The sequence below is a fragment of the Salmo salar genome, chromosome 15 (genome assembly GCF_965601325.2).
Source record: "Salmo salar chromosome 15, fSalSal1, whole genome shotgun sequence".
NCBI classification, from domain to species: Eukaryota; Metazoa; Chordata; class Actinopteri; order Salmoniformes; family Salmonidae; genus Salmo; species Salmo salar.
In genome coordinates, this window is record NC_138305.1 from 3121518 (window position 1) to 3143378 (window position 21861).

The 21861-nt window shown below is 43.4% G+C and overlaps 1 protein-coding gene across 2 annotated transcripts; it reads left to right on the forward strand.

Annotated features, from left to right (window-relative positions):
• Positions 1 to 1177: 1177 nt before the first annotated feature.
• fxn (frataxin) lies at positions 1178 to 19330 on the forward strand. Of its 2 annotated transcripts, none has more exons than XM_045695320.2 (6): positions 1178 to 1541; positions 2524 to 2616; positions 3080 to 3168; positions 3497 to 3647; positions 14855 to 14952; positions 16715 to 19330. In XM_045695320.2, the coding sequence occupies exons 1-6, from the start codon at positions 1425 to 1427 to the stop codon at positions 16851 to 16853; spliced, it is 687 nt and encodes a 228-aa protein (XP_045551276.2). In that variant the 5' UTR covers positions 1178 to 1424; the 3' UTR covers positions 16854 to 19330. The 2 variants fall into 2 exon arrangements, with proteins under 2 accessions (XP_045551276.2, XP_082817671.1); XM_082961545.1 differs by having other exon boundaries at positions 1187 to 1541; positions 3497 to 3617.
• Positions 19331 to 21861: the final 2531 nt, after the last annotated feature.

Genomic DNA, 21861 nt, shown 5'->3' on the forward strand with positions numbered 1-21861 from the left:
CAACTCTTCAACCAGTTCACTTCACCTATTTTGTGGACCGAGTCCTCTTTGTATTGATTTTGCTATGTTTAGAAAGGAACCAAGATCTTTTTCCAACATTCATTCTGGGTTTTTACAAATTGCAGGACAAGCCATTCAATCAGAATGTGTTATCAGACAGCTAGATATACCTATTTATAGTTTGGAAGCTAATAGATTGTATTTAGTTCAAATATTAGACATAATAATTGTAATGAAAATATACTTTTAACATGTACATTTGATTGGTAACAGAATAAATAGCAATAAAATAACTGCAGAATAAATATTTAATTTAGTTCAAATATGAGACATAATAATTGTAATCAGAAGACACTATTAACATGTACATTTGGTTGAAAACAGAATAAACAGCAATAGAATAACTGCAGAATAAATAATGCTGTAATTGAAAATTGAACACACAAAGTAGGTACTGCCCTTTTAAGAGCTAGAATAGATTTCGTACCCTATGTTATGATTCTCATCACACACTATACAAACCACACAATCATTACACAGCTGATGAAGATCTCTCAGCCTATAGATCACATATTGCAAACAAATAATCTGAACTAAAAACTCCAAACATTTTGGAATTTCTATGTGACTTTGACAATCGCTAATCAATATCCAAAAACAGCACACATTTTATTTTCTGTGAACCTGCACATCATCTCTCTTATGTGGCACCAATGTGATGGTTTATAGCAGGGGGAACGGTGTTGCAGTGTGTGGTGCGGTAATAATGACAAATGAACCTGGGGAGTTTTTCCTTTACATTGTCCTAAAAAGGTGAATCGGACCACGGAATTGAAACGAACCGAACTCAGACCACCCCTCGATATGGTCTCACTTCGGGGGCTCTTTCGAGGGGTTTGAGTTGTTTTGGAGTGTTCACAATGCACCCCCCCCAAAAAAATATGCGAACCGCACTGAGTTCACCAAAATTGTCTGAAAGGAACCAAGTGTGAAAACATCCTTAGATGCTTTTGGGAACCCGGGCCCTGCTATTTCGGTGCCTACGGTAAGAAATGAGAAAGTTGTCTAATGTGCCATCCCACTCCAGCCTGGCAGGTGGCGGTCATGCGTCATAACGGTGTAGCCAAATACGTTTAACACTAGTTACCAGAGCCACAAAGTCAATGTTGGCTATAATCACAAAAATGCAATGAAACAAACATGTGCTTTTTGGTCATAATTTAAGGATAATGTTACGCATAAGGTTAGCAGGTTGTTAAGGTTAGGGTTAAAAATCACATTTTAGGAAGAGAAATTGAAGAAATAGACAGGGTTTATGACTTTTTGGCTGTGGTAAACCGCTAAAACAGGCATGAGTAGAAGGTTCCCGAACAGACATAAACAATCAAGTTGATAACAAGATCAGCAGCACTGAAAGGCGAAAAATGCAGAGGTTATCCATTAAAAAGCGATGTATTTATCAATTCATACGCGACCAGAGCTATAGAATAGAGCAGAGAACGACGACATGTGTACAAGGGAGCAGATATCTGTCTAATGAGGTAATGTTTGCCACGCCGCTAGCTATGTTTTGAAATCATCGTGTAACAGCTAACGTTAGCTAGCAGGATTATAGCCGCTAAATAGATGGCCGAAAATGGGAGATTTACTTTTGGCAGAATGTTGAATCAAATCTAATTGAAACTTAACGTTACTGTTTGTCTAGTTAGTTCGTCCTTATGCTGTTGGACATTTTCAAATTTTAAGACAAAAATATCGACAGGAAAGTAAACTTAGTTACCGACTTTTAAAGGTGCCACAGGATTTGGGGGGGGGGTGGGGGATTTAGTATTGTAATTTCAGAAAATGTCCATAATATCTTCAGTAATAGTGGAATAATAGTGTTTCACAGTATTAAGTTACTTACAGTGTTGTGATATTCGCCTAGTCATTTCCTAAGATTCTACACTGTTCGCTCAATTTAAGTTTATATGAGAAAACAATCACTGAATAGTGAAGGGAATCATTGTAACATATATAAATAGCTGAGAAATATTTTTTCATTAACAAAAGTATCTAATATTTACAGCAGTTTGAAGTTGGTGGAACAAAACCGAAAGTAAGATTTGTTTTGAATGACTTGTGATTTTACTTTCGGTTTTGTTCCACCTTCTTCAAACAGCTGTAAAGACAATATTTGTTATTATTGGAAAAATATTTAGATGGTATAATGACCCCCCTACACTATTCAGCGCTTATTTTCTCACATAAACTGAAATTGAGTGAACAAAGTGAGGAGACCTTTCCTGTTTTGACATGGATGCTGCACCGGTGGGAGAAATCAATAGGCGAATATCACAACACTGGTGGTTAAGTAATACTGTGAAACACTATTATTTCACTATTGCTGCAGATGTATGGACATTTTCTGAAATTACAATGTCCCCCCCCAAAATATAACACCTTTAAATATACGGGTGTTGTTTATCAGCCGAATCATGCATACACTATGCAATAACAGATATGGCCTTCTCTCATTTTTAGCACCTGGGAAACTCTCGCTGTCTGAGAACTCGGTCTGCACCAAATGACACATTTAAGCCTGTGATATCGTGGAGTGCCCTGTGTTCATCAAAGGTAAATGTACTTACTAATTGGCAGAGTAAGATTCAACATTTGTAACAGACAAGAGACATTCCTTTTTTAAGATTTTTATGTAAATGTGAGTGGCATTGCTTACACTTTGAAGGCCTCGCCACATTTGGTGACTAGGGAGAAGCCAGCCAGGTGTCTATCACCTTGGGTAGTGGTCATCAACTCTGGTCCTGGAGAGCAACAGGGTGAGTGGGCTTTTTGTTCCCGCCAGCGCTAATAACACGATTAAACAAACTAATCATCAAGCCAGTGGTTGAACAGATGTTGGTAATGCTGGGCAGGAACAAAACCCTGCACACGCTGTGCAAGATCCAGTACCAGGGTTGGTGACTGCCAGCTGTCTGGTGGTCTAGGGAACTATGATAGCATACTGATAAAAAATGATTTGCCACAGAATTTTACTATACAATGCAATGATATCCCTATCTGTGTATTTCTGTCACAGTGGCTTGATAGCAGACCAGGAGGAGAACAGAGGAGAGTCCTACATGTCACTTCATCAGTACATGCAGAGGAAAACGCTGTTCAGATAAGGTAAAGGTACTATGGGAGACTAGAGGAGTGCTAGCAAGTGCTAGCAAAGTGTACTATCACCATCGAGCTCCTCATGGCAACAGGAAGGATTTTGTAACTGCAGTATTTATCTCTACTACAATAAGTAGGCCTACAGTAGGCTATATTCTATTTCCTTCACTTTGTGGATGGGCTAACTCACTTTGTGGATGGGCTAACTCACTTTGTGGATGGGCTAACTCACTTTGTCAGTGGACATTCGGTTCTCATGTCAAATGCAGTTCATATCAAATTCAGCCTCTGTGGTTGTTGACCCTCATTTTGAACCAGTGTGTTTATCTCTCTCCAGTGAGATCAGCGAGGCAGCCTATGAGAAGCTGGCAGATGAGACTCTGGATTCGTTGGCTGACTACTTTGAGGATCTGATGGATGGACCACTAGCAGGGCCGGAGTTTGATGTTCTCTTCTCTGTCAGTACACATCACGTTGTCTTCTTCTCTGTCAGTACACATCACGTTGTCTTCTTCTCTGTCAGTACACATCACGTTGTCTTCTTCTCTGTCAGTACACATCACGTTGTCTTCTTCTCTGTCAGTACACATCACGTTGTCTTCTCTCTAAGTAGTAGGCTTCTGATTGTATACTAATTGTAAGATCATCTACTAAATGACAAATGGTCAGAGTATGACGTTGTCTTCTCTGTAAGTCCAGGGAAATACTGTACATACTGTACCAGTTTCTCTGTTTCTGTACTCCTCTCTTTTGTCCACTAGGGGTAGCTGTTGACTCGCATGTCATTGCATTGGAAGTTGGACAATCCTATTTGCAGCATTTATCCAGAGTTCTTCATCAGAAAATAATATTTGTGAATGATGAGTCGTCCTGGGTCTGTGTGTCTAGTGGATGATGAGTCGTCCTGGGTCTGTGTGTCTAGTTGTGGATGATGAGTCGTCCTGGGTCTGTGTGTCTAGTTGTGGATGATGAGTCGTCCTGGGTCTGTGTGTCTAGTTGTGGATGATGAGTCGTCCTGGGTCTGTGTGTCTAGTTGTGGATGATGATGAGTGTATGTCTGTTAGGGATCCATGAGTCATTAGAGCTGTAGGATAGGATGGCGACGGTGCTGTTACGTGCAGGCCAATTACTTCCTGAGGGCAAAGGTCACGGGAGGAAATAATGATTGTAGTGTCCTCAAATCATCAGACATGCCCAGGGCACTAAACACCACGTCAATACACTGAGGGGGGGGGTGGGTGTGTGTGTGTGTGTGTGTGTGTGTGTGTGTGTGTGTGTGTGTGTGTATCCATGGGAGTAAATTGGTCTGACATTATGGGGGAAAAAAGTGTGTCCATGGTGATAATGAGCTGACCTCTTGACCTGGGTCAGTGCTGTACCAGACAGCTAGAGGATGTATTGATGCCCAGAGAACTGTCTGGCTGGCAGACTGCTGATGTGTGTTTGTCGACATCACTGCTTCTAGGGGACATCTTGCCTCTACCAGTACAGTTTATGAATCCAGTGTGTTAGAGGTAAAGAGGTCGATGGAATTCGACCGAAACAATTGTCACCCACGCATCCCCCGGGTGGGGTAATAGATCCCGAATCTCCTCATTGACGGACATCAAAATTAGTCTACATTTAGGCTACTGTATATACGTGTACTTAACACTATGTTGGGATAAAAACCGGAGTATAATGCTGTATAGATGTCAACCTCAATACATGTTCATGTTTTCGTCACCAATCAACTGCATTAGTTAAAAACGACTGACTACATCCATCTATTTCTGTTTGCTAGCTACGCTACCAGCTTATACGAATGGGAGTTAGCATTTAGCAGACATTTTTCTAAACCCCAAAATTACATTTTCTAAATATTATGCTGCAAAAACAGCCACATACTGTATATCAATGTAAAATGCCAAATAATGCATGCAGAGCAGAATAAGGCCGATACCCTCTAATTAATTAATTATCAAAATCCAAAAAAGAGCCATTCAATTCTACAACCACCTAAAAGGAAGCGATTCCTAAACCTTCCATAACAAAGTCATCACCTACAGAGCAGTGGTTAGAGTGTTGGGCCAGTAACCGACATGTCGAATCCCCGAGCTGACAAGCTAAAAATCTGTCATTCTGCCCCTGAGCAAGGCAGTTAACCCACTGTTCCCTGGGCGCCGAAGACTTGGATGTTGATTATGTCAGCCCCCCACACCTCTCCGATTCAGAGGGGTTGGGTTAAATGCGGGAGACGCATTTCAGTTGAATGCATTCAGTTGTACAACTGACTAGGTATCCACCTTTCCCTTACAGAGAAATTAACCTGGAGAAGAGCCCCCTAAGAAAGCTGGTCCTGGGGCTCTGTTCATGAACACAAACACACCCCACAGAGCCCCAGGACAGCAACACAATTAGACCCAACCAAATAATGAGAGAAAAATATATAATTACTTAACACATTAGAAAGAATTTTCCAAAAACATAGAAAACTGGAATCCTATTTGGCCCTAAACAGTACACAGTGGCAGAATACCTGACCACTGTGACTGACTCAACATTCAGGAAAGCTTTGACTATGTACAGACTCAGTGAGCCTTGCTATTGAGAGAGGCCTCTGTAGGTAGACCCAACTCTCGAGAGAAGACAGGCTATGTGCACACTGCCCACAAAATGAGGTGGAAACTGAGCTGCACTTCCTGCCAAATCGTATGACCATATTCGAGACGCATATTTCTCTCAGATTACACAGACCCACAATTTGAAAACGAATCAAATTTTGATAAACTCCCCTATCTATTGGGTGAAATACCACGGTGTGCCATCACAGCAGATTTGTAACCTGTTGCCACAAGAAAAGGGCAACCAGTAAAGAACAAGCACCATTGTAAATACAACCCATATTTACAGTGCAATCAGAAAGTATTCAGACCCCTTGACTTTTTCCACATTTTGTTACGTTACAGCCTTATTCTAAAATGGATTAAATCGTCCCCCCTCAATCTACACACAATACCCCATAATGACAAAGCAAAAACAGGTTTTTAGACATTTTTGCAAATGTATAAAAAAAAAATATATAAATGTATATATCATTTACATAAGTATTCAGACCCTTTACCCAGTACTTTGTTGAATCACCTTTACATTACACTTTGACAGCAATTACAGCCTTGAGTCTTCTTGGGTGTGACGCTAAAAGCTTGGCACATCTGTATTTGGGGAGTTTCTCCCATTATTCTCTGCAGATCCTCTCAAGCTCTGTCAGGTTGGATGGGGAGTGTCGCTGCACAGCTATTTTCAGGTTTCTCCAGAGATGTTTGATCGGGTTCTGGATCGGGCTCTGGCTGGGCCACTCAAGGACATTCAGAAACTTGTCCCGAAGCCACTCCTGCATTGTTTTTGCTGTGTGCTTAGGGTCGTTGTCGTGTTGGAAGGTGAACCTTCGCCCCAGTCTGAGGTCCTGAGCGCTCTCGAGCAGGTTTTCATCAAGGATCTCTCTCTGTACTTTGCTCTGTTCATCTTTCCCTCGATCCTGACTAGTCTCCCAGTCCCTGCCGCTGAAAAACATCCCCACAGCATGATGCTGCCACCAACATGCTTCACTGTAGGGATGGTGCCAGGTTTCCTCCAGACGTGACACTTTGCATTTAGGCCAAAGACTTCAATCTTGGTTTCATCAGACCAGAGAATCTTGTTTCTCACAGTCAGTCCTTTAGGTGCCTTTTGGCAAACTCTAAGCGGGCTGTCGTGCCTTTTACTGAGGAGTGGCTTCCTTCTGGCCTCTATCATAAAGGCCTGATTGGTGGAGTGCTGCAGAGATGGGAGAACCTTCCAGAAGGACAAACATCTCCACTGAGGAACTCTGGAGCTCTGTCAGAGTTACCATCGGGTTGTTGGTAACTTCCCTGACCAAGGCCCTTCTCCACTGACTGCTCAGTTTGGCTGGGCGGCCAGCTCTAGGAGGAGTCTGGTGGTTCCAAACTTCTTCCATTTAAGAATGATGGAGACCACTGTGTTCTTGGGGACCTTCAGTGCTGCAGAAATGTTTTGGTACCCTTCCCCAGATCTGTGCCTCGACACAATCCTGTCTCGGAGCTCTACGCACAATTCCTTCGACCTCATGGCTTGGTTTTTGCTCTGACATGCACTGTCAACTGTGGGACCTTATATAGACAGGTGTGTCTTTCCAAATCATATCCAATCAATGGAATTTACCACAGGTGGACACCAATCAAGTTGTAGAAACATCAAGGATGATGAATGGAAACAGGATGCACCTGAGCTCAATTTACAGTCACAAAGTAAATGGTCTGAACTTATGTAAATAAGGTATTTGTTTTTTATTTTTCATGAATTTGCAAAGATAACATATTTTCGCTTTGTCATTATGGGGTATTGTGTTTTTATTTTATACATTTTAGAATAAGGCTGTAACATAACAATGTGGACAAGGGGTCTGAGTACTTTCCAAATGCCCTGTAAGTAGATTGATTTGTCCTTTTGTACATAGCCACTTTTGTGAGTGTAATGTTTACTGTTCAGTTTTGTTGATCTATTTCACTTGGGGAGGGGGTTGTATAAGCTCTGGAGAGGACAAACTCAGCTGTGGGACTGACAGGCATGCAGTCCAGTGTGTGACAATGTAGACATTGAGCTGGTTAGGAGGAGACTGACACACTCACTCCCAGTCTCCTCCTAACACCAGCTCACTGGCTACGTTGTCACACACTGGACTGGCATGCCTGTCAGTCCCACAGCTGTGTTTGTTGGTACTGTTACATTTCCTCTGGGTTAAATTCTCCACAAATATCTATAGTTCTCTCTGTCTCTCTGTCTCTCTGTCTCTGTGTTTCTCTCTCTCTCTCTCTCTCTCATGTGAGGTGATTTAATAGTATGATTTTCAATTACCATTTGAACATTTTTATAAAATCCAACAATTTGTTTGGGTTGGGGGTACCCAGGGTCTGTGGGAGTGCGGGCTACGCCACTGCTTTTAACTAAATATGAGTTAAGTGTAACAATAAGAAATCTAAGATAAATGATATCCAGCTCCAGCTATGCATTGGTTTGAGAAATTTCTAGCTAAGTGGCTAGATGTCAATATCAAGCATCTTGGTTACAGCAGAGCCCTTCTAGCCTGAGTACCAGTCTCTTTAGTTAACATTCCACTGCTTGTCGTCTTGGTTACAGCAGAGCCCTTCTAGCCTGAGTACCAGTCTCTTTAGTTAACATTCCACTGCTTGTCGTCTTGGTTACAGCAGAGCCCTTCTAGCCTGAGTACCAGTCTCTTTAGTTAACATTCCACTGCTTGTCGTCTTGGTTACAGCAGAGCCCTTCTAGCCTGAGTACCAGTCTCTTTAGTTAACATTCCACTGCTTGTCGTCTTGGTTACAGCAGAGCCCTTCTAGCCTGAGTACCAGTCTCTTTAGTTAACATTCCACTGCTTGTCGTCTTGGTTACAGCAGAGCCCTTCTAGCCTGAGTACCAGTCTCTTTAGTTAACATTCCACTGCTTGTCGTCTTGGTTACAGCAGAGCCCTTCTAGCCTGAGTACCAGTCTCTTTAGTTAACATTCCACTGCTTGTCGTGTACCAAAGAGACTAGCCTTTCTGCCATCTTCAAATATGAACATTTTATCATTAATGACCTTGAGAAGTTCATCTTGATTCGATAACCCTCACAGCTATCCTCCGATCACAACGATTATCTAGAGACATGCAATCCCCTCCTGGATCAAGGTCCCTGTTGCCAATAGGTTGGTGCGTAGAAAGAAATAAACTAACCCCTCGTACTGAGTGTACACACGAGCCCCTCGTACTGAGTGTACACACGAGCCCCTCGTACTGAGTGTACACACGAGCCCCTCGTACTGAGTGTACACACGAGCCCCTCGTACTGAGTGTACACACTCAGTACTAGGGGTTTGTGCTTACTGACTGTACACTAACGTTACTGCATGATTGTAGCGGGTTTAGTAACATGTTAGTTCTATTAGCTATGCTGAGTATTATGTTACTTCAGCTAAAAAAGTGACAACAATGTAGGCTGGTCACATATAGCTGATGTATTGTGCATTGAAGTCCACAAGGGAAGAGAAGGAATACAACGTGGCTGTTATGAGAGTGAACTGTTTACTTGTGACCAGGGGTGTATTCATTCCGCCGATTCTGTTGGGGGGGAAAAAAACATTACTTAAACGGAACAAAACGGGGATAAACATACCTGGATTTGTCCAAAAGAAACTCTCGTTTTCAACTGTTGGACAACTGATTACACCCTATATCAGCTAGATGCAGGCAAGAGTGTGCAAGGCACTGTTGAATGTCACTGTCTGTCACCTCATGTCTCTCAAACTGTGTTTACCTACGTTGTAAACTTTCATTCATAGGCCAGGTTGTAGCAACCTCATGATGGGTACAGGGAAAATTCTACATTTACATTTAAGTCATTTAGCAGACGCTCTTATCCAGAGCGACTTACAAATTGGTGGATTCACCTTATGATATCCAGTGGAACAACCACTTTACAATAGTGCATCTAAATCTTTAGGGGGGGGGGGGGGGGTAGAAGGATTACTTTATCCTATCCTAGGTATTCCTTAAAGAGGTGGGGTTTCAGGTGTCTCCGGAAGGTGGTGATTGACTCCGCTGTCCTGGCGTCGTGAGGGAGCTTGTTCCACCATTGGGGTGCCAGAGCAGCGAACAGTTTTGACTGGGCTGAGCGGGAACTGTGCTTCCTCAGAGGTAGGGGGGCGAGCAGGCCAGAGGTGGATGAACGCAGTGCCCTTGTTTGGGTGTAGGGCCTGATCAGAGCCTGAAGGTACGGAGGTGCCGTTCCCTTCACAGCTCCGTAGGCAAGCACCATGGTCTTGTAGCGGATGCGAGCTTCAACAGGAAGCCAGTGGAGAGAGCGGAGGAGCGGGGTGACGTGAGAGAACTTGGGAAGATTGAACACCAGACGGGCTGCGGCGTTCTGGATGAGTTGTAGGGGTTTAATGGCACAGGCAGGGAGCCCAGCCAACAGCGAGTTGCAGTAATCCAGACGGGAGATGACAAGTGCCTGGATTAGGACCTGCGCCGCTTCCTGTGTGAGGCAGGGTCGTACTCTGCGAATGTTGTAGAGCATGAACCTACAGGATCGGGTCACCGCCTTGATGTTAGTAGAGAACGACAGGGTGTTGTCCAGGGTGACTCCAAGGTTCTTAGCACTCTGGGAGGAGGACACAATGGAGTTGTCAACCGTGATGGCGAGATCATGGAATGGGCAGTCCTTCCCCGGGAGGAAGAGCAGCTCCGTCTTGCCGAGGTTCAGCTTGAGGTGGTGATCCGTCATCCACACTGATATGTCTGCCAGACATGCAGAGATGCGATTCGCCACCTGGTTATCAGAAGGGGGAAAGGAGAAGATTAATTGTGTGTCGTCTGCATAGCAATGGTAGGAGAGACCATGTGAGGATATGACCGAGCCAAGTGACTTGGTGAATAGCGAGAATAGGAGAGGGCCTAGAACAGAGCCCTGGGGGACACCAGTGGTGAGAGCACGTGGTGCGGAGACAGATTCTCGCCACGCCACCTGGTAGGAGCGACCTGTCAGGTAGGACGCAATCCAAGCGTGGGCCGCGCCGGAGATGCCCAACTCGGAGAGGTTGGAGAGGAGGTTCTGATGGTTCACCGTATCAAAGGCAGCAGATAGGTCTAGGAGGATGAGAGCAGAGGAGAGAGAGTTAGCTTTAGCAGTGCGGAGAGCCTCCGTGACACAGAAGAGCAGTCTCAGTTGAATGACCAGTCTTGAAACCTGACTGATTTGGATCGAGAAGGTCATTCTGAGAGAGATAGCAGGAGAGCTGGCCAAGGACGGCACGTTCAAGAGTTTTGGAGAGAAAAGAAAGAAGGGATACTGGTCTGTAGTTGTTGACATCGGAGGGATCGAGTGTAGGTTTTTTCAGAAGGGGTGCAACTCTCTCTCTTGAAGACGGGAGGGACGTAGCCAGCGGTCAAGGATGAGTTGATGAGCGAGGTGAGGTAAGGGATAAGGTTTCCGGAAATGGTCTGGAGAAGAGAGGAGGGGATAGGGTCAAGCGGACAGGTTGTTGGGCGGCCGGCCGTCACAAGACGCGAGATTTCATCTGGAGAGAGAGGGGAGAAAGAGGTCAAAGCACAGGGTAGGGCATTGTGAGCAGGACCAGCGGTGTCATTTGACTGAGCAAACGAGGCTCGGATGTCGTCGACCTTCTGTTCAAAATGGTTGACGAAGTCATCCGCAGAGAGGGAGGAGGGGGGGGGGGGGGGGAGGAGGATTCAGGAGGGAGGAGAAGGTGGCAAAGAGCTTCCTAGGGTTAGAGGCAGATGCTTGGAATTTAGAGTGGTAGAAAGTGGCTTTAGCAGCAGAGACAGAAGAGGAAAATGTAGAGAGGAGGGAGTGAAAGGATGCCAGGTCCGCAGGGAGGCGAGTTTTCCTCCATTTCCGCTCGGCTGCCCGGAGCCCTGTTCTGTGAGCTCGCAATGAGTCGTCGAGCCACGGAGCAGGAGGGGAGGACCGAGCCGGCCTGGAGGATAGGGGACATAGAGAATCAAAGGATGCAGAAAGGGAGGAGAGGAGGGTTGAGGAGGCAGAATCAGGGGATAGGTTGGAGAAGGTTTGAGCAGAGGGAAGAGATGATAGGATGGAAGAGGAGAGAGTAGCGGGAGAGAGAGAGCGAAGGTTGGGACGGCGCAATACCATCCGAGTAGGGGCAGAGTGAGAAGTGTTGGATGAGAGCGAGAGGGAAAAGGATACAAGGTAGTGGTCGGAGACTTGGAGGGGAGTTGCAATGAGATTAGTGGACGAACAGCATCTAGTAAAGATGAGGTCAAGCGTATTGCCTGCCTTGTGAGTAGGGGGAGAAGGTGAGAGGGTGAGGTCAAAAGAGGAGAGGAGTGGAAAGAAGGAGGCAGAGAGGAATGAGTCAAAGGTAGACGTGGGGAGGTTAAAGTCACCCAGAACTGTGAGAGGTGAGCCATCCTCAGGAAAGGAACTTATCAAGACGTCAAGGTCATTGATGAACTCTCCAAGGGAACCTGGAGGGCGATAAATGATAAGGATGTTAAGCTTGAAAGGGCTGGTAACTGTGACAGCATGGAATTCAAATGAGGAGATAGACAGATGGGTCAGGGGAGAAAGAGAGAATGTCCACTTGGGAGAGATGAGGATTCCAGTGCCACCACCCCGCTGGCCAGATGCTCTCGGGGTATGCGAGAACACGTGGGCGGACGAGGAGAGAGCAGTAGGAGTAGCAGTGTTATCTGTGGTAATCCATGTTTCCGTCAGTGCCAAGAAGTCGAGGTGCTGGAGGGTAGCATAGGCTGAGATGAACTCTGCGTTGTTGGCCGCAGACCGGCAGTTCCAGAGGCTGCCGGAGACCTGGAACTCCACGTGGGTCGTGCGCGCTGGGACCACCAGGTTAGAGTGGCAGCGGCCACGCGGTGTGAAGCGTTTGTGTGGCCTGTGCAGAGGGGAGAGAACAGGGATAGACAGACACATAGTTGACAGGCTACAGAAGAGGCTACGCTAATGCAAAGGAGATTGGAATGACAAGTGGACTACACTTCTCCAATGTACAGAAAGTTAAGCTTACGTTGCAAAAATGTTATTGACTAAAATGACGAAGATGATACAGTACTGCTGGCTGGTGAAGTAGGCTAGCTAGCAGTGGCTGCGTTGTTGACTTTGTTTGAATGTGTGCTGGCTAGGTAACCTCGATAGTTTCAGTACTACACCTTATCATGATACAAAAGCAATTATGGCGTCGCGGGCGACGAAAAATAGCTGGCTAGCTAACCTCCATAATTACTCTAAACTACACAGTTATCAAACTATGACAAAGACAACTAACACTGCACTAGTCAAATCGTTCCGTTGTAGTGTATTAGTTTCTACAGTGCTGCTAGTCAGTAAAGGTTGGCTAGCTAGCAGTGGGTTTGATGAAGACTAGGTGTGTTGACTAAGTCTGGACAACGGCGTCGCGGCGCGGCTGGCTAGCTAACCTCGATAAATTACTCTAAACTACACAATTATCTTAGATACAAATACAGCAAAGACAGCTATGTAGCTAGCTAGCACTACACTAATCAAGTCGTTCCGTTGTAATGTAATAGTTTCTACAGTGCTGCTAGTCGGTAGAAGTTGGCTAGTTGGCTAGCTAGCAGTGTTGACTAAGTTAGGAGGCCGAAAACAGCTGGCTGGCTAGCTAACCTCGATAATTACTCTAAACTACACAATTATCTTTGATACAAAGACGGCTATGTAGCTAGCTAAGAATAAATTGCTCAGATCAAACAAATCAAACCGTTGTAATGTAACGAAATGTAATATTACCTGTGGAGCGAAGCGAAGTGCGACTACCCCCTCCAAACCCGGAAGTCCTTCTAGTATCATGTAGTAGCCTAAACCTATCGATGTTACATTGAGCTGGGTGAATGGAATATGAATGACAGTCATCCAATATGCTGTAATAGAAATAAGGTCATGCTCATGAAAAAAATGGTCCTCCCTCGTCTTAAACGACACTGACCGCCACTGATGTCATGCAGCACTTGAATTCAATTACTATAGATGGTGTGTTTGACTAGGAGGACATCACAAGGCTGTTCATCTCATCCTTGAAAGAGGAGGCCATTTGAGGGGCTTACAGTACAATATCCCTGACATGTCACTATGGAATCCTCAACAGCCCATTTTGGAATCCTCTCTCATTGAATCCTTCATGCTCCATTATAGAATGCAGTCCACCACCCTCTCTGTAACGCCTATAGAAATAGGATTATTTCTACCATGACAACCCAGATACACAACACTCTGTTTAATCTCCTTAATGAGTGGGACATATTCATTAACGCCTGTTAATGAGCCAATAGTGCAGCGCTGCAACCTAGAGGTCAACTCTGGCCTGGGGAGAGGAGAGGAGAGGAAGGATTTTGAAAGAGGAAATGAGAGGAGGGTTTTGGAGAGAGGAGGGTGAGAAGAATGTAGAGGAATGGAAAAATTATATATTTTAGAGGAAGAGCAGAGTAGTGGTGAAGGGAGGAGATGAAGAGGAGGGAGAGGACATGGAAAAATGATATATTTTAGAGGAAGAGCAGAGTAGTGGTGAAGGGAGGAGATGGAGAGGACATGGAAGAGAGGGTTGTGGCTGGGCAAATCCCATCAAACAGCAGTGGCATTCATTTAAAGAAATATAACCTAATTTAATCAGTGAGGCTGGTGGTGTGTGTGTCTGTGTAGAGCAGTTACTGGAATTCCTGTGATTATTTCAGGATTTGAAGCGTTCAGACGCTGTCCTGGCAGGCTGCCGCCGTGTTAGGACAGCGGTGTTACTGCTGTATATCTATCTGCCAGCCACGCTCTGCTCTGCATCCTGTCTGGCTGAATAACCAATATGTACATGCTGCTATAGTAGGTAGACTGAACAAGCTTCTTTTTTTGTACTATAACAGTGGTCAGGTATCTGAGGGATGACTTGTCTTTAAAGACTATCGTCCTGTCCAGGGGGTGTACAGTACTTGTACATCAAGTTGTCTCATGCCACAGAATCAGCAGGAGATAGGGCAGGAGCCTATGGATCATTCTAGATCAGACAAGGCTTACTTGTCTTTTAGAATAAGTTAGAGAAAGAATGAGCCATAGACATTAAGTCAAGTTCAACAGTTGATGTTTTCTTCTCTCCCTCCCTCCAGAGTGGTGTGTTGACAGTGAAGGTGGGCGGAGACCATGGAACATACGTCATCAACAAACAGACTCCTAACAAACAGATCTGGCTGTCATCTCCTACCAGGTCTGTGTTGGACAGGACGCTTATTTCTGCTGTGTACAATGCTTGATTGAATTGATTTGGTAGTTAAAATACATATACACACACCACCTCCATTACATACTTTTTATTTCATGTATTACATACATTTATAAACTTTTTATTTACACTGACAAAAATAAAAACTCAACATGTAAAGTGTTGGTCCCATGTTTCATGAGCTGGAATAAATACATTTTTATTTTATTTAAACTTATTTAACTATGCAAGTTGTTATTTAAAATGACGGCCTACCAAAAGACCTCCTGTAGGGACGGGGGCTGGGATTGAAAATATAGGACAAAACACGCATCATGACAAGAGACACCACAACACTACTTAAAGAGAAACGTAAGACGACAACATAGCATAGCAGCAACACATGACAATACAACATGGCAGCAGCACAAAACATGATACAAACATCATTGTGCTCAGACAACAGAACAAAGGGCAAGAAGGTAGAGACAACAATGCATCACGTAAAGCAGCCACAACTGTCAGTAAGAGTGTCCATGATTGAGTCTTTGAATGAAGAGATGGAAATGAAACTGTCCAGTTTGAGTGTTTGTTGCAGCTCGTTCCAGTCGCTAGCTGCAGCGAACTGAAAAGAGGAGCGACCCAGGGATGTGTGTGCTCTGGGGACCTTTAACAGAATGTGACTGGCAGAATGGATGTTGTATGTGGAGGATGAGGGCTGCAGTGGAGGATGAGGGCTGCAGTAGGTATCTCAGATAATGGGGAGTGAGGCCTAAGAGGGTTTTATAAATAAGCGTCAACCAGTGGGTCTAGCGACAGGCACACAGACCTGACCAGTTAACAGAGGAGTATAGAGTGCTGATGGCCCAATGGTAAAGAAATAAAAGATCCCAGACATTTTTCATATGCACAATAAGCTTATTTCTCTCAAATTTGTTTACTTCCCTGTTATTGAGGATTTATTCTTTGCTAAGATAACCCATCCACCTGACAGGTGTGGCATATCAAGAAGCTGATTAAACAGCATGATCATTACACAGGTGCACCTTGTGCTGGGGACAATAAAAAGCTAGTCTAAAATGTGCAGTTTTGTCACACAACACAATGCCACAGATGTCTCAAGTTTTTAGAGCGTGCTATTGGCATGCTGGAATGTTCACCAGAGCTTTTGCTAGAGAGAACTGAATATTCATTTCTCTATCATAAGCTGCCTCCAATGTCGTTTTTGAGAATTTGGCAGCATGTCCCAACCGGCCTCCCGACCGCAGACCACGTGTATGGCGTCGTGTGGGCGAGCTCTTGTGAACAGTTTGCAATATGGTGAGGTTATGGTATGGACAGGCATAAGCTACGGACAACAAACAGAATTGCATTTTATCGATGGCAATTTGAATGCACAGAGATACTGTGACGAGATCCTGAGGCCCATTTTTTTAAGGGTGACCAACAGATGCATATCTGAATTCCTAGTCATGTGAAATCCATAGATTATGGCCTAATGAATTTATTTCAATTGACTGATTTCCTTTATATGAACTGTAACTCAGCAAAATCTTTAAAATTGTAGCATGTTGCGTTTTATATTTTTGTTCAGTATAATATATTACATACATTTGATTCACTATTACATACATTTGATTGAAAATAGTTCATGCATTTATGTGCTAGTAAATGTTTGACCAGTCAGTTCATAGCGATTCAGGTGTTTTTCATAGCTATTTAGGTGTTTTCAACCCTAGCCTCATATCCCCCTTTCTGTGTCCTCCAGTGGTCCGAAGCGTTATGACTGGACAGGAGAGCGCTGGGTCTACTACCACGACGGCATGGGTCTCCACCAGCTCCTCTCTAGAGAGTTCTCTATCATCTACAACATGAACCTGGACCTGACCACACTAGTACACTCCTGACCTGGGCCACGTCCCAATTCCCTATAGAGCCAAAGGTAGTGCACTATATAGGAAATAGGGTACCACTTCAGATGTCTGTCCCAACTTGTCCATTCTCCTGCACAGCATACTACATCCATGTACTTAATCACACGTCTGAAAAATAAAAAGTAAAACCTCTTGTGTGGCCAGATTTCAAGTTAGGATTTAGCTCGGAAACAGAACCAAATGGATTTATGCACCAATACCATAACGTCCATTTATATCTGCGATATAATATAGAGGACATTAATTGTATATGTCGATGATACAGTGTTTTATTTGTGTGAATGTGTATATGAATACACACGTGAACGGATGTGTCGGTTTGGTCTGTAGCTGAAGGAAAGGAAAACGTCGCCACGTCATTTCAGTTGGTTATGATTACTTTCTCGTTACAGCTGAAGTTTTTTCCTGAATTCACATCCTACTTCACGTTTGGAGTTTTCCTGTGTTCACTTCTAAACAATGACCAACTTATTGTGATCAAACATGTCTAATTGAGCAGTTATAACCTGTTATGATAAACCTGTTGGGACCTATTGAGAAACACCATCATTAATAAACAGCTTGTGTCTTTTTCAAATTAAGATGGCCAGTTAAACATGCTACAGACATTGTAAACAACAGACACATGCAACCACTCTTATTTCAATGGAAATTAGTCCAAACCCAGGATTCATTATTCTGTTTCCCTCAATTTTATCTAGGATAAAAAATAAGATTTTGTTTTAATGGGCGAGCTAAACACAACTAAAACCATAGAAATATGTTTACTACAATGGGGAATCCCATTCCAGTCGATGTTCTGTGATGGATGGACCGGCGGCCATATTGAGTGTTCCCATGAGTGATCCTGTCACATTGCGATGGTCTGAGGGGCATTGCTCCAGTCATTCTACCTCTATGGCTAAAACAGACGTTAGTGGGTATCTCTCTGATGTCTTATCTCTCCCAAACTAAATCTTGTGTTTGATTCACACAGTAGAGCTGCACTGGTCTGGCCTGGATATGTATCCACCATAGTTTCTGGAACCGTGCTGAAAGGACAATACGAAAATAAAATATCCAAGCCGGCACAGCACTGTTAAGGTCGGTCTTATAGTGTGCCTTTTCAATTAGTCCATGGACATCAGGCTTTAGACTGATCAGTGGTCAGTGTCTCTGTCTGGTTATGTTCCTGGGCTACAGACTGTTTTGGAGGCATAGTAGACAGGGATTAGACTGATCAGTGGTCAGTGTCTCTGTCTGGTGATGTTCCTGGCCTACAGACTGTTTTGGAGGCATAGTAGACAGGGATTAGACTGATCAGTGGTCAGTGTCTCTGTCTGGTGATGTTCCTGGCCTACAGACTGTTTTGGAGGCATAGTAGACAGGGATTAGACTGATCAGTGGTCAGTGTCTCTGGTGATGTTCCTGGCCTACAGACTGTTTTGGAGGCATAGTAGACAGGGATTACTTTGTGGGACAGATGTTTAGAGAGTCAGAGTTCTTTCTCTAGACTGTAAATCTGTGTCAGTGGTGGAGCTCTGCTCTTTTCTCTTTCACTGCTGGAAGATCTCAGTCCTGATGGGCCAACGGGCCTGTGTGGAACTGGATAGAAACATATTTCTAGTGGAATGTTCTAGAGGGACAGATACTGTCAGAACAACAGTCATACTGTCAGACAGTTCAGATTTAAATACATCGACAGGGAGCTAGCTGAGTCAATGGTTTATGTTGAGCCAGGATAATATTTCTGCCCTTCTCCATTGTTTGAAAAGTTAAATTCTCCTCGGAATCGTCTGCGTTCACTGTCAAATTCTGTTCTGGGAGTCTCGGGTATGAATTTGTTGAAATGTTTGTATCCTTTGTTTGCCATCTTTTGTTTTATAATTCAATACCTGTAAATAAGTTAAAAACAGTTTTTTTTCAACAAATACCTGGAATAGCCAGCCAAATAGAAAAAGTAGCCAGTCAGGCCTCCCCGAGCAGGGTTTGAAAAATGTTGGCGGTCAACCTATATTTTGGTGGCATCTAGTTCATTCTAATGCCTTGATTCCATCTGAAATACACAGCAAGATTATTGAATACTTCATCAAATGTACCTCCCAGATTGGAATTAGTTGTGGTATTGTGTGTAGAAGGACATGACTTTACAGTTTTAATTACTGAAAATGTTTAAATTGAGTGTATTGTTAGTTGTTTTGGATATCATCTAGGCCTGTATGATCAGAACTATTTTCTACATAAAATAACATTAAACCTTTTTAACGTTTAACCTGTCTTCTCTTGAGATGAAGATCTTATTTAGTCTTTTACTGCAAGATATGAATTGTCCCAATGTTTGATGTTTGTTCTTCAAAACAGAAAAGTATTTAAATAGCCCACGACCCAAATGATCTTGAAAAATAAATGACATGTGGCTGCTGTATGAAACATGCTAAAGAAAATAAATGAATATCCCAGAACAATAATAAGGCTGGATTTTGCCTCATTGTTATCACTTAGACTACATTACATGGGACGTGCAAAATTCAGCACTTTACACTGACATTATTACAAGGAGCACATTCAGGGCTTAACGCTGACATTATTACAAGGAGCACATTCAGGGCTTTATGCTGACATTATTACAAGGAGCACATTCAGGGCTTTATGCTGACATTATTACAAGGAGCACGTTTTAGCAGCACAAAAATACATTTTGGCACACACGGGAAGGTGTTTTTATGATAAAAATATTGGCACAACTCCAATATTGTCACGACTCCTGCCGACTGTTTTCCTTCTGCCAAATAAAGTGTGCCTGTTCACTCATCTCTGCTCTCCTGCACCTGACTTCAGTTAACTAGTTGCGCACACTGTTGACAAATATAAAGTATTTTTTCGAAAGGTTTCCGGGATGTCAGTACACTCATAACAACCTAAGCATCACAAAACTTCTATTCGATCAAATAACCCACACGTAGCAAATAAGTCATTATTTATTTGCTAACCAAATTCAACACTGCCTCAAAACTCCTCGCTTGGGAGCGAAAATAACGATAGTTATCCCTCTCACTTCGACCTCTTCCTCTCTGATAAAGTACAATGTACCCTGAAATATTTGCATGCCTCTCTCTTTTTCCTCCAAACATAACGATGGTCATTATGGCCAAACAGTTCTATTTTCGTTTCATCAGACCAGAGGACATTTCTCCAAAAAGTACAATCTTTGTCCCCATGTGCAGTGGCTTCTTCCTTGCTGAGCAACCTTTCAGGTTATGTCGACATACTGTGGATATAGATAATTTTGTACCTGTTTCCTCCAGCATCTTCACAAGGTCCTTTGCTGCTGTTCTGGGTTTGATTTGCACTTTTCCCACCAAAGTACGTTAATCTCTAGGAGACAGAATGCGTCTCCTTCCTGAGTGGTATGACGGCTGCGTGGTCCCATGGTGTTTATACTTGCGTACTATTGTTTGTACAGATGAACGTGGTATCTTCAGGTGTTTGGAAATTGCTCCCAAGGATGAACCAGACTTGTGGAGGTCTACAATTTTGTTTCTTGGCTGATTTCTTTAGATTTTCCCATGATTTCAAGCAAAGAGGCACTGAGTTTGAAGGTAGGCCTGAAATACATCCACAGGTATACCTCCAATTGACTCAAATGATGTCAATTAGCCTATCAGAGGCTTCTAAAGCCATGATGTAATTTTCTGGAATTTTCCAAGCTGTTTAAAGGCACAGTCAACTTTATGTATGTAAACTTCTGACCCACTGGAATTGTGATAGAGTGAATTATAAATGAAATAATCTGTCTGTAAACAATTGTTGGAAAAAGTACTTGTCTCATGTTGAAAGTAGATGTCCTAACCAACTTGCCAAAACTATGTTTGTTAACAAGAAATTTGTGGAGTGGTTGAAAAACGAGTTTTAATGACTCCAACCTATGTGTATGTAAACTTCCGACTTCAACTATATAACACAAAATACATGTGTACATCTCCGTATAGTGGGTATGTGATAAGGGAATAATTGGTTTAAAGGTAAATGATTAAAGAATCCAGCCCTGAAACGTAACTAATTAGTAATTAGTTAGTTATGTAGCATGTATAATGAATAATTAAAGTACTAAACGTAAGTCCCATAAGGTCTAGGAGAGACCCGGGAGGAAGAGAAATGTGTGTATTAGTGTGCCTAAGAAAATAACGAGAACAATTAGACTGTGTTTGACCCGACCTAGCGAGAAACTTTGAGAAACTTATGAGGAGAAAGGGAGTAACTCTCAAGGTTCCTCTAATCTCGGGGGAAAGGAACAGACAGCGCTGGGTAGTGATTAACAGTGGTGAGAACTCTGGAGAGGGATACAACTCACCTACTGTTCGTGTGTATGTATGTGTGTAGGACATTACTGTTTGTGTGGAGGTACAGTGGGGGAAAAAAGTATTTAGTCAGCCACCAATTGTGCAAGTTCTCCCACTTAAAAAGATGAGAGAGGCCTGTAATTTTCATCATAGGTACACTTCAACAATGACAGACAAAATGAGAAAAAAAATCCAGAAAATCACATTGTAGGATTTTTAATGAATTTATTTGCAAATTATGATGGAAAATAAGTATTTGGTCAATAATAAAAGTCTATCTCAATACTTTGTTATATACCCTTTGTTGGCAATGACACAGGTCAAACGTTTTCTGTAAGTCTTCACAAGGTTTTCACACACTGTTGCTGGTATTTTGGCCCATTCCGCCATGCAGATCTCCTCTAGAGCAGTGATGTTTTGGGGCTGTCGCTGGGCAACACTGACTTTCAACTCCCTCCAAAGATTTTCTATGGGGTTGAGATCTGGAGACTGGCTAGGCCACTCCAGGACCTTGAAATGCTTCTTACGAAGCCACTCCTTTGTTGCCCGGGCGGTGTGTTTGGGATCATTGTCATGCTGAAAGACCCAGCCATGTTTCATCTTCAATGCCCTTGCTGATGGAAGGAGGTTTTCACTCAAAATCTCACGATACATGGCCCCAC